General features: G+C 41.6%; 2 protein-coding genes across 2 annotated transcripts; one reads left to right on the forward strand and one right to left on the reverse strand.

The window, feature by feature from the left end:
* Positions 1 to 897: 897 nt before the first annotated feature.
* On the reverse strand, positions 898 to 9,000 carry LOC119732376 (mucin-3A-like). Its single transcript, XM_038205839.1, has 13 exons — positions 8,853 to 9,000; positions 8,193 to 8,471; positions 7,433 to 7,720; positions 6,724 to 6,845; positions 4,893 to 6,351; positions 4,558 to 4,640; positions 4,287 to 4,470; positions 3,821 to 3,937; positions 3,069 to 3,150; positions 2,581 to 2,692; positions 2,071 to 2,120; positions 1,292 to 1,427; positions 898 to 1,005 (listed from the first exon to the last, which is right to left on the reverse strand). The coding sequence occupies exons 1-13, from the start codon at positions 8,998 to 9,000 to the stop codon at positions 898 to 900; spliced, it is 3,168 nt and encodes a 1,055-aa protein (XP_038061767.1).
* A 7,487-nt stretch (positions 9,001 to 16,487) lies between these two features.
* Positions 16,488 to 17,027, forward strand: LOC119732383 (perlucin-like). Its single transcript, XM_038205853.1, has one exon. It carries the CDS (start codon positions 16,488 to 16,490, stop codon positions 17,025 to 17,027), a length of 540 nt encoding a protein of 179 aa, XP_038061781.1.
* The last annotated feature ends 2,320 nt before the right edge of the window (positions 17,028 to 19,347 follow it).

The raw sequence follows: 19,347 nt of genomic DNA on the forward strand, positions 1-19,347 counted from the left end.
CAAATGCAAATACCCAAGCCACATATTTCAAGATTCAAGACAGGGATTTCAAGACGTCGTGTAGTAAAATACGTTAAAACTTGAGTCGAAGGTGTGAAAACTCGAGTCGTAGATATGTCGATCCCCGTCACAAGTAAAAACTCGAGTCACGGATGTCAAGATTCCATCTATATAAAATGTCCTGATTTCAGCCAGTAGACATACAGTGACTAACAAACTCTATAGTGCAATTCATTGTCAAACCAGTTTTAAGGTGAATTATTTTAGGGGCCTACGACAGGACCTGGACGATATGACATGATGGTCTCAAGTTTTTATTTCATTTACTCACCTTGTTTTCAGTTCGATCAATGCCAAGGAGAAAGATAAGCTGCGCTATGGCGATCGCTAGGAGCAACTGGACATGAATCAACTTCTCTTCCTTCATGATTCTGCTCAGGAGAGGAAAACATTAATAAATAATATCAGACTTAACGAAGGGCAGCGATGTATTTGATATGAGTCTCAGTGGTTGTAGGGTGTCCATGATGCGCCATATCATGGAGGACAAATAATTGTAAAAGTTTGCTCTAGGTCAGGTTGGAAAAAAAATCAGAGATGGAAAAGAGATTTGCATTGACACACAGTGCTCAGTGAAGTGAGTGTTCAATCTAAATCTTATTTCCAAACTAAAATATGTTGCTTTTTATTCTCACTAAACAGTCTTTGATGCCTTTTTGTTGGAGGGGGCGGAGTTGGTTTTTTTCTTGGGGGTATTTAAGTTACAATTGCAAAAGAACATCGATCTATGTGCCGAATATATTTTTTTTTTAGATTTGAAGGAGAATCTGCTGATTGCTCTGTGATCTGTCAGCATAAGAAGTTGGCAGATCTTAAGTTGCACTCAAACTCAAATGTTTACCTCAGATAGAGATAAATCGCGATCGTCAGGCATGCGCAGACGACGGTCACAATGCATCCAAGCATGCTAATCAGCTGAAGCGCCCTCTCATGTCCTTCGTCAATCTGAATTTGAAGACAATTAAAGGTGTACTAATTTTATTTCTATTAAAGGTGTACTAAGTTTTTTTCTTTATATACTCCATAAGATTATGCATCAAATATGGCCCATATTTTTTTTCAGGAGTACCAGTTTAATAGGTCAAGTGGATTTTTTTATGCACGGTTCAATTGGTAATAAGGGACCAGTGAAGTGAAGGATTATTACGTAACAGTTTTAAAGTGTATAACAAGGTACTGCAAAATCAACGCCCTGGTTATAAGCATTATTTTGGTGGCATAATTAACTTACCTCAAAATCAGTCACTTTCATTATGACAGTAAAGCTTGTCAGGTGATAGCACTGGCAAACTACGGTGGATGCCTCTCTATTGATGAGCGTCTCACAGCCTTTGCTGTTCCACGAATAGCCTGTTTTGGTTTTATCTCTAGAAATGCAAAGCATATTCGTAAAATAACATGAGGAACCTTTATAAGGTAAAGATTTACCTCGGTTTAGTTGTGTTCTGATATTTGCCGAGTTTTTATAGTTTTAAAATAGAGGGTTTTTATAGTTTTAAAATATAGCCCAGCTGTCAAATGAATTAGTCGTCATTTTGTACTTTGTACCTAAAGCCCGGTTCACACTTTATGCGAATGCGAAGCAAATTTGACGTCATAATTGGCTGCGATATTTGCCCGAGTGCGAGTTGAAATATGCTAACTTTTTCGAATTCGCAGCGTGAATACTTGCCATTTCGTCACAAATTCCTGTTCGCTTTCGCTTTCGCGCCGACTATGAACCGCGGGCTTCACACTTGTTTTAAACTCGACTTTAATGTTATAACGTCAGTTATCTGCATTAAGCCCAGTTCATACTTCATGCGAATAATATACGAATGCGAAGTGAATTATTTTGACGTCCTGAAACATTTGCTGCGAAATTCGCCCGAGTTATTGTTCAACTTGTACGAATTCGCAGCGCGAATACTTGCCATGACGTCACAAATTCGTGTTCGCTTCAGTCGATTTCGCGCAGAGTATGAACCGGGCCTTAGGCCCATATCAATTCAATCTATCTTTCTGACTTACGTGTGAATGGTGGCCTCAACCCAAACACACACTGGGATCAATTCCGTCGCCTATAATGTGGAAAAAGAATAGAACTATTTAAGCATTTCAAGATTGTCATAAATTAATCAGATTAAATTTAAGCAATATGCCATATCATATGATTGATGACAACTAAACCTCTTATCGTTGTCCCCTCTCCACAGGTTTCTCCGGGCTTGCGAGCTACAACTGCAATGCTGCATTTGAGGAATCCCTGATGCAGGCATGCAACTGGGAAGTCACAAAATAAGAGGAAATTCAAATCTTTCCAAGTCTTTGTGCACTGTTTTTCTATTTTAATGGCACACATGGGAAGTAAAAAAAGAGGAAATCTGCTGATCCGAGGACAAGTTGCATGCCTGCTGATGTCATACCAGAAGACAGAATAACGATTATCCATTCAAACATATATAGCGCTCTGATATAGCTAGTTCCGTTTACTGCAGATCTCATGATTTCTCAACAGTGAGAAAATAATGAACGACCTACCGGTACCGGGAACTCAATCGTGACATGTTCCGGGAAGGGCTGTGATTTCGGCGGCTTGAGCGCGATAGTCACTAGGGAGAATGGCGTCAACAGCTCCTCACAGGTAAATTCACTGAGAAAAAAACCCAGTATGTTTTGGGTAATTTGGTTGTTACTCCGAGTAAAGACTAGTTCATAAATCACGCGATTTTCATTTTATAAAAGAGAATGAATGTTCCGCGTGAAACACCAGGTGACCAACTAAAAACGCATTTGCATAAATAAGGTGATACTTGGTTCCTGAAAAAGTACATGTAATTGCTAACTGTACAGACACCTGTGACAGTGTTTCCATACTTCCCTATAGTCTCTGTGAGAGTCAGAAAAAAGTGAGCCTCAGCGCATCAGTGATGTTCAATAATGTGGAGAACAGGCAACACCCAGAAAGACAAAAAGACACCAACAATCAAACTAATAACAAAGAGACGAGCCATGGGAATTCCATTTACCTGTTGTCAACACATTGTTCGGGTGGTAAAATATCCTGCAATTCCTCCATGTTGATCAGCAGCAGAGATCGGCATCGCGGTCCTGTCGGGAATACACGGAAAACAGTTATCGTAGTGTTCTCATTGATGATCACTCTTCTCCTATGGGTATTGGTTTTAAGATGTGTGCAATAGACCTTTATCATGCTGCCACCATTTCAATCATGTTCCCTGTATCCAGTAACAGTATTTTGCTGAATTATAATCTTTTTGTGCAAAAAAGGAACCAGACTATTTTCCTTCCAGCTCGCTTTTGGTTACGTTGATTGATTTGAATGGGAAAAAAAAAATAAAGATGGCCGCAACATGATAATGGTCTATAGGCGAAAATTTAGCCATACCAATGAAATGAAGAGCTTTTTGGACATTATTTTAGTCTTCAGTTTTGCTGGTCCCAGAGGGCCAGCCTGGTGTCCATTTTGGTGTCCTGAATGACTAATGCACTGACACTAATTGTTACTTAAACTGCATGGTTGCAGACTGGTGAATAGAGCTGGGCAGTGCTGTCGTATTGGATAGTTGACCCGTAATGCCGATGAATGGGCTAAATCCATCCACGTGGTCTACGATTACAAGATACATAAAAAAACAAAATCCAGTGAATAGCCTTGAGCTCTGGTACCAGTTTTACTAGGCTCTCCTTGTCTTGTTAGAGAATAGGAAGGAGACATATTAGCAAAATGTCAAAAAAAATGTGAGTATTTTGTTGTTACCATTGTCGTAGAGAACAGATCCTGGTAAGTGGACGGTTGAGTCTGAAGAATCCGTTTTGTTGATCTGCAAACCCTTACAACGCCCGTTCTTTGAGTTTGTGAACACAACTTGCACATCTATTGTGTGAAGGACAAATGACAAGTATTTAAAAATGTATATACTATTAAATATATCATTGTGAACTCTCTTTATCTAAGATGATCTGTGACACTAGGCGATCTTTGCCGGAGGGTCTGCGATAGTTTGCGACAGTTGGCCTACTGAATCTACGACGACCATAGCAACCTCGTTCCCATGGGTACGAGATTTTGCTGTGCCATGTTGTTTCCCATCATGCCTTGCGCGATCTCAAGTGCAAGGAACGCGCACGCGTCCATAGAGTCGAGGCTTCGACCATAGTAAAGACAATGGTAACCTCTAGACTATAAGTAACTACATAACAAAATAAATGTTCTTGAATCTTACCTGTACTGCCTGCTAACGGATGACCTTTGACTCGAATAACCGTAGTCTCTTCAACTGTCGTCCGAACACTTTGCACCACTTTGTCTAGCAGTGTTTCCAGAATATCAGGCCACGGTAATTTCTGAACGGGAGGAGAGGTATTCGTGCCGTCGACGCAATTCAAGAGGCCCACGATGTCGTCAGGCTGAAAGTACAATGCACTTTAAGAGATAAGAATATCGAAAAAAACATTTTTAAATAAAACATATTTTTGTTTATTAAATGGACAAACCTTATTCAAGAAGAAGTCCAAGATTTGAGCTATGAGTTTGACTGCGGTATGTTCGTTGTCTGGAGAACTGTTGGTAGTAGGTCCTGAAATAAAAAGACAATTCTTTAGTCACGTTTTCGATGTCTACTGCAATAAAAAAAAAATGTAGAGATAAGTGGAATACGAACTACATGTAATGTAATTATATGAATATTATAGATATGCTTTCAAGGAAGTGTTGATATTTCCCACACAGAACATTTTATAATTTTTGAGTGTATGGTTCATGTGTAAACATTGTGTGGGATCTTTCCGTTTTCGTATCAACGTATCAACGAATAAAGACCCGTACATACCATCACTACTGGTTGGAGAGGTAGACATTAAACAGTCTTGTAGATCAGAGATCGATGTTATTGTCGTCATGCTGGTGGTCTGAGTACCCTTTACCACTTCCGAATCACCCGCGGTCAGAAATTGCTTTGGTGTGCCTTCCACATCGGTCGTGAGTTTTGCCGGTGGCTTGGTTGGGATGGTTGTTGAATCGAGACCAGGTGAACTATGCATCCCAAAGTTGGTGGCAGAGATGGGATTACCTGTTTCTGTTGTTGACTCTGTAGACGGAACCAGTACAGAGTGATCATTGATTGAAGTTGATAAATCAGCACTGGTTGTTGTGGGTGACATCGAGAAAGCTGTAGCGGTGGACAATTTGTATGACGGATTGTTCTGTTGCTCTTGCGTTGACGGATCTATTGGTATAGTTGACATGAAACTGGCGGTTAAGTCATCCAAAGTTGAAATGGTAGAGGTTTCGGTGGAGGACGTTTTGGATGAAGATGTAGTAGTTGGTGCGATGTTGAAATATGACGATGATGCACGGTCAGTGCTTGTTGCCTCAAATCTTGTAAGTCCATCTGTGGTTGATATTGTTGTTGAGTGCTTGACGGGATTGTTCTCATCCGTCGTTGTGGATGATGCGGTGGATGGTGAGCCGGCAGTTGATGGTAGAACTGTTAGACTTGTCACATCTGTAATAGTTTGTAGGGGCGTTGCATGTGTATCTGGGGTTGATTCCACAGATGTCGATAGTTTTAGTGTACTAGACGCTATGGTGGATGTTTCTTCGGTTGTTACGGTAGTTGAGCCTTCCGAAGATGTGAGTGACGTGATTTGGGTAGCGGTGCCTTTTGCTTCATCATTAGTTGATTGTGTGGATATCGTTGTTGATATATCCTTGGTAGTTGCTTTCGTGTCCGAATATTCTGTTTGTGTTACGATTGTCAAGTCCTGCTGTGTTGCATGTTGAGTGGTTGGTCCAACTGATGTCGCCCAAACTTGTGTTGAATACACCTCCGAGGTTGCTGCTACAGTTGTTGAGTCAACAATGTGTTGATTGTGCGGGCTCGCAGTGATCGGCAACGAAGTCGTGATTTTTCTCAATGTTGTTGCAGGACTGTCTTCTGCTGTTGAAGTTGAAACGGTGGATGCCCCTTGCGTTGTTAAGTCAACTGGTTGTGGGTGTTCTGAAAATGGCGATATCGGAAGAGAAGGCGTGGAGATGCTCACCACTGACGTTGCAGGAATCTCCTCTGTTGATGCATCAATAGGCGTTGTGAATTCCCGAGTTTCCATGGAGGCTGGGATGTCCGTTGTTGATTCAACTGTTTGTGGATGCTCGGTAGTTGATGCGATTGACACAGCTAGCGAAGCGCTGCCCAACATTGTTGCTGCTGTCATTGTTTCAGTCTGGGTAGTAAGAGTCGTAGCACCAGGGGTTGTGGTTAGCATCGTTGTCGGTTCAACGTAATCAATCTAAAACAATCAAATAGACAGCAAGGAAAACTGACAATTTATTTTACACACGTTAGGATGAACAGAGATATTTACATTTTAGGAGACTTCCAAAATGGGATATGAAGATGCTTAAACACTGGTTAAAGTGCTGGTTGAAAACCCGCTCTTGTCTTTTTAATTTGTTCACCCCGGTATTAATTCAATCAAAATTAACATATTCATGAAGCTACAAATTCATTATTATTGCATGGTTCGTGCAGAAATCATTTTCCAAGACCTTCGTTTGCCAGTACACAAACAATTGCGTTTTATCGAACGACCTAAACCCAACTTGTGTCTTCAGTCGGCTTCCCCCCATACGTCTTCGTCTACTTTTTAATCTGGGCTAACCTCTGGGCAGAATGTTGCCTGTGTTGTTAGCTCCGTAGTGACAGGAAGGCTAGTTACCACCTCTGCCGAGGAGACGACAGGCTCGCACGGCTCTGATGCATCCTCTTGACTGTTCCTAGATGCTACGGTAATTACAAATGTAGACGACGATTAAGCTTGAAGCAAAAGTTATCTAAAAGTCAATTTTGATTTAAGGGACCGCACTGAGCTTCAGCAATTTGAGAATTCCAGTATTCTTCCTGTTTAATTTGAATCCATCTCGCATATTTTGTGAATATATAAACCTTTTAACTTGAAGCCCTTTTTTTGCTTTTCAGTTTTTACCTTTATTCCTGTTGTAATAGAGCATGCTTTCTGAGGTAGTCGTTGAACGAGGACCTCTTGCTTATTAAGTAACGCAGCTGCGCAGAGGTTTTCCGTCTATACCAATCAATCCTTGATACCAATGCAGTACATGTATGTAGCCAGGTCCATCTCAATTAACCACCACAAATCGGCTGGGTTACACGTACAATAACAAGCCCAATCACGAATCCGGTTTCAAGTGTATGAACATCACCAAAGAATATTTTTGTTTACACGTTATTTGAATAGCATCATATTTGGCTTTGGAATACCATTATGGCTTAGACTTGTGAGGACTTGTGATAGACTTGTGATGGAATTGACTACCGTCTGATACCTCTCCCGTTAAAAATTGATAACCTACTCGTTGTTGCTTGGTATTCGACCGTCGCTGAGTACAGTTTGGCCCCGTTGTACCACACCCAAGCGTAGGCTACCAAGTCGTACTCGGAGTTTTTCTTGAGCTTTTTGAACTCGCATTCTAGCGTGTCTCCGTCATTCACGTCCACCGCCTCGTTGAGTTCCTTGCTCTTGCTGCCGGGCCCGGTGAGCTCCACCGTGTAACCGTCCACTCTCCCCGCGGGACGCAGCCAGGAAACGGTCATCTTTTTCTCCCTGGCCACAGTTTGGAGACAATGGATCTGGTTCGGAACTTTGGAGCCAAAAGAAAAAGAAAAGCATAATCACTGCTGGAGATTCAAATGGACCGCTTTGCTTTCCAACTAAACTCTCGACAACAACATTTCAAGACGTTCATGTACGTGAAGGACACTTGGGCGCAGGAGCAGAAAAAAACATGGGGAAATACTAACGGGATCTATTGTCTAGTTTTCACGCTATCAAACGGAGATGGAAATATATTTCGGACATAATAAATTGCAGCACAAAGCTACCGTAAAATTTGATGCAAACGAAAGCTTTCGGAATCAAATATTTTTGGACTTTTGTAACCTTCGATGGACGGGTGGTTCAGGCCCATCTACCTCAGATTCTTTATTTTAAATTGGTGTTGCTTTAGGTTCTGATCTGAATGTATTCTTTACTTGGATATCATAGACCTAGAGACACGGTTGTGGAGTTAATTAAAGAAGTTTAAGGAAACGTAATAAGAGTAAAAAGCTCACATGTTGTTGAAGTTATTGTGACGGAATCACTTTCCCTCGGTCCGTTAACCGTGAACACAGCCGCCGTGTACACCGTCCCGCCGTCCAACCCGCTGAACACTGCCTGATGAGGGTCACTATCGGCTTTGACGTATTGTTGAGCGATCAGTTGAGCGGCTGCTGCAGCGTGTAGTGTGATTCGGAAGCCCGTTAAGCCCCCAGAAGCGGGCCTTGACCAAGTTACCGTGATCGAGCCCGAGGAGAGAACTGAAGTATTCACGTTGACAACAGGGTTGGGATCTGAAGCCATAAAACGCAAATCATCATTCATTCATTCAATCAATCAACCATTCAATCTGATGTAAATTTGACAATGAAAATTCATATCTCTGAATCGCAACTTCAAAAATGCCATCCATTGAGCGACAACTAGCGGATTGAGTGACAAATCTATCCTTCAACGTAGTACCAATTAATCAAAAATTGAGACCAAGATATAAATCAATAAATCATAAGTCGATTGATATACCAACCATTGATCAATCATTTTTTTGGTTAACTAGAATGTCGAGACTAGAAAGTAATAGTAATTTCATGGTTTGATCGACCAGGGCAAACATTAGTTTTATTTAATAAAAATGGCGTGTATCGTAGTGGATTTAATTCAAATATTTACATCACCTCCATAAATTAAAGCACCCTCGCAGATAAATGGAAGAGGCGTGTCACACGTCATCGATCCTGTTTTAGGGACAGTGTTCCAGTCTTGTCCAATCAGAAAGTAGCAGAGCTCGCCACACGGTGGGAACGGACCAATGGCATAACGCATGTCCTCGGATAGGCTGAGGGGGAAAGGGAGAGGGGTGGACACGTACCATTAATAGAGGTTTTCTCGGCCAATTTGAATGACCGATTTTCAGAAGTGAATAAACATTTCAGAAAATTGGTCCGGAAACTTATATTTGAAGCTTATTTAAAAAAACGAAATAGACCTACATGTAGCATCCTTGATTGTTACTGGAGTCGGAGTGCATTTGACACGGCATCATTGATGCTAGAAGACTTTCAATTACATGAATATCCAAAACCACTTACACCATTTACCATTCTTATGGGTGGAAATTCGGTTTAGGTATGAATTATAACGTCATTAATCACACTCTGTGTAAATCTTGATTCGCACTCTTGGGGTAAGCTCTCCGTAGAGGATTTCAACACCTTTAACTTCTCTCTTCTGCCTTCTGAGTGTGATTTTAAACGGTCATTGTTATGTAGGTATGAAAAAAAAACCCGTCTACCTCAATGTTGTGAAAACTTCGTATCTTTCCGAGTCACTTTCCAAAACGGCAAGGTGGGATTCACCGTAGAGGGCGCTACATTCGTTTTGTGCAATAGAGGGCGCCTTTTCCGATGATCTTAAGGTGTAGCAGGACATTCCCTGCTGGATCCATCCGAATGGGCAGTCAGCTGTGGTCAGATAGAAAATACCCCCACACCCAAAATAAAAATGTATCAAACGTTGATAATTGTCGTCCGACGTAATCAGGTAGGGACATAAACCCTGTCCACCTGTTGGTCACAGATGTGGAGGGCGTGGAGAGTACCACTGTGCAGTGGTGTAGTCGAGTCTTTCACAAGTCCTCCAGTCTCAAATAATCTATCGCGGTAGAATCGCGTCAACCCAGCTTGTGGAATATTGTCCAATTACAGTGGAACGCCGCTTTAACGAACACCGATATACCGAACACTCGGCTATACCGAACATCATCATTGGCTCACAATGTTTGTGTACAACACGTCATTACTAGCACGTTGTCGTAAAAGTTGGTACCTTGATCCTGTCTTAAGTTATTCTTTAAAACGGACCTGCTGTCGCTGCCAAATTTAAGTGAGCGTGATCGGGGGAGTACTAAATAACCGTCTGATATTTTCTACACAAACCGTCGTGTAGGGAGTTTTGTATAGAAATGTCAAGATACCAACCTTTACGACAATGTGTTCGTAATGGTACCGAATATTGTTATTTAAACAATTCAACAGACGAACAAAACGTAGCGTACAAACTTCCATATGGTTGGGCGTGGCTAACTCACAAACGGCGATATGTCAATTCAAGTGAATTGTAATTAAGACATTCCTTCGTTGTTGTTCACCCCTGCTTCTTGTGACTGGACTTGTAAAAAGACTTGAAATTGAGTAATGAAAGGACTTGTGGTACACTCGACTACAACTCTGCCTCTGCGTAAACTTGAAATTGACTTGTCTGAAGCAATACCCAATTTATTGCAAATAATCAAGGTGAGCTTTTCATTTTTAATTTAGGCTGCATTGGAGTTTGTTACTCCTCCTTCTCTCGACAGTAGAAAATGGTTGCGCATAAATCCCGGGTCATATCGCTGAAATGATTAATGCTATTTTTAGGCATGTACGAAATAGCTGTCGCAATAGCAGAGGCTAATCATTCGAGTTCTCGAAATGGAACCGAAGTTATGATGGAGATACGTGATTTAAGCTTCAAAAGTCGCCTGTGCGCCAGAGCTACTCACAATAAAGCTTTTTTTCCCTTCCTTGGACACCAAAAACAACCAGATAAAATTATTTTTTTCATTAAAATGAAACATAATCTTGAAAATTTCATAAGAAGAATGAAATCAGAATTGTGAGGAGCGGCACAGACAAAAAATAAGGTATGCTTACTATGCTATAATCAAAATACGATTACAAACGAATTACAATTATTATCGAAGTAAAATTTAAATGAAAACAAACTTCTTGATAAGCGTTAACCACAGTCAAGATAACAATGGTCAGAGTCAAGTTGCCTCCACGTTTGCAACATCTTGTAAAAATTCCAACAAGCCTTCAATAAACCCCAATTCAAACATACTGAATTCGAGCGACCGAGAATGTGAAATTGCTTCGTGCGGTCCTCGGGATGTCCTGCCAACTGATTAATTAATACAGAAAAACAAACAAGGCGCACCGGGCCAAAGTGTTCGTAGCAAGCGCCGGAAAGGCCGGACAAACGCTGAAAATCGATTCTCGATCCCTTGCCAATCAAAAAGCAAAGAAAGGGTCAAATTTTGACGGTTAGCAAATCATAAATTTCGGGCGAACTGGGGCCCATCTAATATACTCAGCCAATATTGACAAGTTTGCTGTTGTGTGTTGTATCCACACATCGATATTCGAAACGCAATTTTAATTGGAAGGCTTGTGTGCCGTGACCAGATGGGTTCAAACGCAGTTCATTTTAAAGCTAACATCGTCACCATATAATCAAATATTTATTTCTTATCTGCATCGGCAGCTAACAATACAGCTAACATTTCAATAATATTATTAATAACTTTTCGAATTAAAGTATCAAGTATTCAGCAGATTTATCAATGCTACTCCCCCCTCTCTAAGATTGGACCTTATAGTTTCTACGCGGGGATATAATTCTTCATCACCATCGTGCATCAGTGTATCATTACAATGTAATAATAATGGTGATGTACAAGAAGTGAGGTCGACAAAACGTAGAAAACAACTTACCGTCTGCAACGCTGCACATGTCACAGAGGATCAGTAAAATTTTAAGGACCTGAAAAGAAGAGAATATAGGTAACAGGAACCGACAAGGGCGGATCCAGAACACACATTTTTTTTTTGGGGGGGGGGGGGCCTCAACAATTTGGTCCACTAATAAGTGGGTCCAAACAATTACGGCATGGGGTTCGGGGCCCGCTTAAGGTGCCCGCAATATTTTGGATTCTAGATGCTCTGTGGTGCGATCTGAGGCAATTTCTGAATATTTTCGCCAATTTTTTTTGAGGAAAAGATGGTGGTGATCGCAGTGCCTGCCTTTATTGCGAAGTCACTTAATAAAAAATGGGTGGGGGGAGGGATTGCCCCCGTTGCCCCTTGGATCCGCCCTTGGAAATCAATTCATAGACCGACATTATCAAAAGTATTGATTGGACAAGATAAAGCTGAGTTCATAGCATTTGCTCTGCTTCCTAATGAAACATTGGTGTAACACTGCAAGTGGTTTAAGAAAGAGGAAAAAGAAATAATACTAGGTGAAATAAGTGAAATACAAACATATAATCACAAAGTCGATGAAAGAAAAAGCTGTGGAAAACAAGATATAAGGTGACAACTGCCTAAAAAAAACCACGTAGACAAGTAGAACAACAAACCAGAGGGCTCTTGGTTAAACAAGACAAGCTGTTTTTAAAATGCATATAACACAATCATGCATTTCGTCACCGACACCACGAAGTAACTTCAAGTCCAGTGTTACTTTGTTCAAACCGCAAAATGACAAATGTTGGTTTCACGAAGTAACACTCAAGCGTGCGCGCGCACATCGGACACTGGCGGGAACGAGTTTCGTTTTCACACTGTTACGGAAATGCTATTTGGATCAAAGCGTTTTAAAACGTTTGACAGGAATGTAATTAATACCTCTTCTTGTAGGATTGCAGGAATTGTTAATAACAAGCCTTAAAACTGATGGTGAAATAAAGATGAGTGTTACTTTGTGAAAACGAAAATGACCGATTCGGCGCATAGTGTTTATGAGCGTTACTTCGTGAAAACAAAACCTGCTTGGTTCTGTAATGCGCAAGCGTAGCGAACACTCAAGCCCACTTGGGTATTACTTCGTGGTGTCACTGACGATTTGTTAAATGACTTCTATTAAAATCTTTTAAAAAAATATCACTTACCAAAAGTATCATCTCTGCCATACAATTTAGAACCGGATTTGTCACCATAAAAGTGCAACATGTGTCGATGCTTACGATAAAATTAGTTTTGTGTGAACTTGACAGTCTTTTGCTTTCTGCATGCAAGTCCCGGGCCCTCTCTGGGCATGCGCATCAATTCCACTCGGCGCGCGCGAGTTGGCACCTGGTGGTTTCACATCTTCCAACCACGCCTACCGCGGCAGCTAGCCGTGCTGAGATCAGCTGCGTTGCTTCCATGACGACTTGGTAATTGGTGGGAAAATAAAGCAAAGTAGAATTACAAATGAGACACTGCGCATGTTTATGCTATGTCGAGAGCATTGCATGACGTCTAATTTCTTTGAACTCTCATTGGGTAGATTTTGTTATGCAGTGACCAGTGTAAGTTATCTCGTGTGTGCAAGAAACGTGCGCAAGGAAACACAGTGTTTTACGTTGCCTGCATACAAGCGATACAAGACAGATGTCAATAGAGTTTGAGCTCTCGATGTTTTAAGTGCCCCACGTGGACTTCACTCAAACGCTACGCCTTCGAATATCGTAATTTGACCCGCCGCTACCCACATTGGTATAGAGAACAAGACAGTCGTGTCGAACGTTTATATCTTACTCTTTTAACGATCTTTCCAAGTATTATCAATGAATGGGAAACGCGATTTAGAGCTCAAGGCGTTGGGATAGAACTGTGGACGAAAGAAACTTTTTTTTTCATTTAATTAAAGTTCACATTGATGATTTCCGTCGTGAACAAAGCAAAATCGTTCTCCGGGAATGTATGAACCACTTATGAAGGCGTTTCGTGACATAGCGTTAAAAGCCGAGATATACGTTATATATAAATTATCATGCACTGTTGAATTCATCAACCGTTCAATCAACTTTACCCAAAATTGTGTAATACAGGCGCGGTTCTAGGGGGGGGGGGGGGGGGGGGGGGGGGGCTAGGGGGGCTTTAGCCCCCCCCCCAAATACATTCCGTAAAAAGAAATTTCATTATAGCAAAAAGAAGGATTGTGATGTACATGCGAATGGTCTCCCCCTAAAGAAATAGTCGTGACAAGGGTGCATTTGTAGTTAATATAGTGTGAATGATTTTAGGATTTTATTGGCGCTCCCCATTGAGCCCCCCCCCCCCCCCCCCCCCCCCCACACACACCTATTGATTTTCGGAGGCCTAAGTGTCTGGAGAAAATAACCGGTCTACATTTCAGCACGCCTCCCTGAAAAAAATCTGGATCCACCCTGCTAGCCCCCCCCCCCCCAAAAAAAATATTGGTTCTAGAACCGCGCATGATGTAATATACATAATATCGTCACCATGACACAAAGGCATGATGTCCCAATGCAAAGTGTAGATGCATGCCAACGACATTTACAGGACAGTTTCATTTGTGACTAATATGTTCATGCTATCGAAATGTCAAAGAAATGGTTTCATCAAGTCTACAGTCTCGATCGCCCTTACTGCGCTGCAATGTTTTTGACGTGAGTGCACATAACGATAATTACATACTGGTGCTCTCAGAGCTAGAGAAGTGCACAGCAAGAGTCGTGCTGATTGGATAAGTTGGTTGGGGAACGTAGATACATTGTTGGCTGAACTTCGAGTTGGCATCCAGTTTCATTGCAGTGCATCTTCTTGAGCCTGCAAGGGTCTGTATAGCAACGATGCGTTTGTCTCGCCCCGATGGAAGTCGTGGTTGTTACAGATGAAAAACAACTGGGCATGAAGTCTTCGACGCGAGAGGCCACGCGAGCAGCGAGTATTGGGCAGATAAATCAACCAGTTTTACCCGCGATATTTAGTCCCTTAATAATCATCTCCCATAGTAATCGGTCCAAACAATGTCTGGTCCGCAATTTCTACCACAGGATATGGACGGACGATTTGGGTGAACATTTTAAAGTTATATAAGAATAAATAAGACTTTAGAAATGGTACAGTGCTTTTTAGCTGACTCTTATCATCGCTCAGAACTGAGATTGTCGTTATTTTCTTTGCTGACGGATGAAAAATTGATGAAAAGCGGGCACCGGTACGTACCTATCGCTACGTAAGGCCATTTGGACAATATTAGTCAACAAAACGACGTTTTTAAAAAACATCATAAGAGCGTTGCTTAACGACGTCATGAAAAACGTCCTAACGACGGTTGGAAAAAAAAAACTCCACACAATTTCGTTGCTGCGACGTTGTACACAAACGTCTTAGCAACACACACACAACGACGTCGCGTTATAACGTTGTTTGCTGGGGGCTTCCTGTTTAAAACGAGGTTGAAAATAAAGTAAGCCCTGAGGACGAGGTTGACGTGTATGTACACTTCACGTGTACGAAGGTATTTCTATTAGATTCTTTTGATTCTTAACCAATCAGACAGCTCCGTCAAAGTGTATTGGCAAGTCAATGAGGCCTAGAAGTTATTCAAGTCGGTAACTGGAGTCAACGTACACACATTTTTTGTGTCGAGTTTGCACACACCGCCGCCGTATGTAAGTGCCACACTACACACTATACGTACCGCATTGCGGCGGGCGAGCAAAACCCGAATACAATTCAAGTCTATTTTTCGCTATATCACGCGTTTACCCATCTCTTCTCGTCAGTGTTAAAGATAAAAAAGTGAGTCAATTAGAAAGGCTTGCTTGAATATACATGTGATTTTTTTCCAACCCATGATGTTTTCAATGGAGTTTTCTCATTGCCAACCACACGCGGATATACGTACCGCGTAGATTTGTAAATCAAATGCGGTGCCCGTAGTGGTGAGCATGGCAAAACCCCATAATTGGTGGGTCGCACGGCTCTGAATTAAAGAAAGTGAAAATAATTTCAAAATAATTATAATAAACTAAATTCCGAAGTTCCTCGCTGTTTTTTCTTTATTGTTATATTTTTTTAAATAAAGATTTTGTTAGCTAGATCTTTTAGTCCAAATCGTCGGTAGAATGACAACAAGTTTGCACCATTTTTGTTTCAGTTTCATCTTCGATATTGTAAGACTTCACACTGTAAACAGTCCCCCTGGTAATATCGAGTTGCAATTTCCGTGCTAACTATAATAGCATAAGCGCTGCATAATAAAATAAAGAGGTTTTCAAAGCTCTTTCGAGCGTGCCACAGTCCTCATCAATAATCGAACAAGGTCGAGTAGAAAAAGCATTCGTGCGAAACTAATTTTTAGGCACTTAAACCACTGGTAGGAGGGGAAAACCGCCCAATAAATAGCCACATCAGGCGAAGGATGTGATGATGAACTGGATCTAATTGGTGTTTCTGAAAGGTTAAGCAGTGAGCACCACTTTGCACCCAGAGAGTGGGATCAGTGAGGAGAACAATGGTTTGAAATTGTCAGCACTGGAAAATAAGCCTCCACGCAGTAGGCATCAACAAGCCATTACGTAAAATTGGCTTTTTATTTGGAAATGAACTGGAACACAGGCACCGAACGATTTAGTGGTTGCTGTAAAATTATGGTCTCAGTTTGTTTTTGGAAACGAGTGACGTTGGCAGTGATGTTGATTGTTGCATGAATTGTTGATTAAATTGGAATTTGTGCTGATTGTATCGTCGACAATGGCTGTTTCGAAACTATCTGGATTCATTTTAGCTGTCTTGTTTTTGCGGACCGTGAACGCGGTCTGTCCCCCGAACTGGGTAGAGTACAGATCACGATGCTACCACACTTACACCGCAATGACCTGGGCGGACGCTAAGGCGTACTGCGAGGAACGCGGTTGGGAGATGTTGGTGATAGAATCACCCGAGGAAAACGCCTTCGTCCACGAGGAGCTAACAGCAAGCGGAGGATGGACACGCGCTTGGCTGGGATGTAGCGATGAAGCTCTGGAAGACCACTGGGTGTGTTACTCCGCAGCAGGCGTCGAGGAAATGAAGTACATGAACTGGGTTCCCGGCCAGCCTGACAACTATTACATCGACGGTGAGCACTGTTTGTCGATGAGAGACATTGGCGGATGGAATGACATCCAGTGTCACAATACATGCCCGATTGTGTGCGAGACTAGCAGCATCCCTATCGAAGCAGAGCCGACCCGGGTTCTCCCCGCTACGTCCTGCTACGTCTTGGGTGATGATGGCCGCATTCACCCTTGAATGAGACTCGCGAACTTCGCAACGACGAACCCTGAATCTCGCAACAAGTCAGAACTGTCTATTGTTACAATTTCACATCGTGATCAATGGCAGATCCACAACCGTATTTACAGGGGCCAAGAAGGCTCGGCAACATACATTTTTTTTAGGGATGGGAATTAAGTATATAATATCTAGCGCTATCTCCACATTATCAAAACTAAAAGGTGAAGCTGATTGCTTGCGACGGAGACACGAAACGTTTTAATTTAGTTTCTGAAAAGTTAAGACAAAAAGGCAATTTTACTCCGATGAAAAACAAATGTGGGCGTGGGGGGGGGGGGCATGGCCCCGACTGTTTTTTGGATCCGCCAATGATCGCGATTGCTTACGTAGTTCATCCAACTGATGCTGATATCATGAAATATCGTTGCTAACTCGACTAGAAACTGTCGATTTCCGAGTATTAAAATAATATTAAAGGCTTCAAAATTTGAAAGACTTCAAAGGAGACTCATATTGAAGTTTGTATATACATGCATTTTTAAAATTACAGTTTTCTTTTCCGAACGAGATTTATAGGAAAATGTTGTCCTGCAACAGACTTTTTTTTTTTTTTTAAATACATTGCACCAGTTGCAAGGTGGAATTTATTGTATTGGCATAAGCATGAATGTAAAGTTGTACTTGATTAAAGAAAATTCACCGAGTAGTACAACCTTGTCAATGAACGAGAACAGTTATTTTCCTTGAATGAAACATAATGAAAAATAAGTTGTTATGAGAAGCAAAAAACATTAAAAAAAACATTGCAAAGTACGATCAAATTAGGTTTTGCCCTTCTTTGGGGGAGAATTTCTCGAAAAGTCAATGGTTAACCCACCAAAATTTCAAAATAAAATAACAGCTGACATATTGATCGTCATTTCTCTGTGCAGCTTAAATACATGTGAGCAGTGGCACACCCAGGATTTAAAACAATTTTGCCCAAAAATTTAGGCCGCAGAATTTTTTTTTTTTGAGGAGCAGCCTTTTTTTACGTTGGTGGCGCCACTTATTAACTATTTAACTACTCAAAAACAGGCCACATTCATATCACTATGGCCAAATCGTGGAACTCAAAAAAAAAAATGCTAACCTTTTTTTTGGGGGGGGGGGGGGCTCAAGCGCCCCCCGAGGGGCCCCCCGGGTGCGCCACTGCATGTGAGAGTTCTGAGTATTTTAAAAAGAATTCAGTAGTATGGGCATTTAGCACTTGTGTCTATGGGAATTTTAATACACTGTAAGGATAATAATTATATACAATATCACAACGGGTTACGGAAGGCAAATAGAAGGCGTCCGCTGACAATCTCGGGATCAAGACGTAGTCTTTTTTTGCATTATCTATTGCCGAATCTGCTCACATCATAGACCCTTGCTGTGCAAGAGGATATTCCATGTACCACTTTCATATCAGGGCAGATGAATAGCGACATCCAGTGTCAGATGGTATCCAGTCCTATAATTTGCTCGTCGCCATCGCCTTATGAGATGGCGCTGCCGATATCATTAACAGACGGGTGACTTTATGCATGTTTAATACGGTTCCTGTTTTGTAGCGAAATGATGGTTCATAGATAGGACGCCCTCGTGTGATCATAATGGTTTCTAGATGACATCTCCGCCTTGCAAACAGGACGCTGGGATACTCTGATGAATTCACGCTCTGATTGGTTGGATTTTGCCTGACCAGTGACCTGCGCGTCATCAAGGTCATGACCTCTGCAAGGTTTAAAACGGCCGTTAAGGCTGATTAATTACTCTTTTATTCCAGTTTAGAGATGTGTTTCCTTGTTGAAAAGCGTAATAATGTAGGAAATTCTGTAAAATGTATCTGTGTTGTACATTTACAATTCCTGTCACTCGCTCAGGCTCCGTTTCGAATAACGAACGGTCGGATTGCATTGTGCGACGCTAACAATTTTGTCCACATGGTCCGCAATGAAACAGAAATCACATCCGGTATGGAATGTGCGCAATTCTATGGGATGTTTTCGGATACCATTTGCGCACATTGTCTAACTGCGGTCTTGAACAGCTGCAGCCATATGCTTTATACATAGGTCATAGGCCACTTCCTGCACAAGATTCTGTGAAGCTCATCAGAGTATCCCAGCGTCCTGTTTGCAGGGTGGGGGGTACGAGCGAAGATGACATCATGCAATGCCAAATGGTTGTTACAAGTTCTTTTCCCCCCTGATTTTAATGCACATGAGTTAGTTGTTAACGGAAAGGTTCTTGGAAATCCCCCAGAGCCATGAAGTGAAAGGAAATCATGTGATTTTAAGCACATGACGTG

This window comes from Patiria miniata, unplaced genomic scaffold (assembly GCF_015706575.1).
Source record: "Patiria miniata isolate m_02_andy unplaced genomic scaffold, ASM1570657v1 HiC_scaffold_1, whole genome shotgun sequence".
Classification (NCBI taxonomy): domain Eukaryota; kingdom Metazoa; phylum Echinodermata; class Asteroidea; order Valvatida; family Asterinidae; genus Patiria; species Patiria miniata.

What these genes read in the sequence shown, in the direction of transcription:
- LOC119732376 (XM_038205839.1), bottom strand. Translation starts at nt 9,000, where the DNA reads ATGCGTTATGCCATTGGTCCGTTCCCACCGTGTGGCGAGCTCTGCTAC. An exon ending in CGAATACCAAGCAACAACGA is followed by an intron (nt 6,846 to 7,432) that starts GTAGGTTATCAA and finishes TAATTACCGTAG; the next exon opens with CATCTAGGAACAGTCAAGAG. An exon ending in CGATTGAGTTCCCGGTACCG is followed by an intron (nt 2,121 to 2,580) that starts GTAGGTCGTTCA and finishes TCCACATTATAG; the next exon opens with GCGACGGAATTGATCCCAGT.
- LOC119732383 (XM_038205853.1), top strand. Translation starts at nt 16,488, where the DNA reads ATGGCTGTTTCGAAACTATCTGGATTCATTTTAGCTGTCTTGTTTTTG.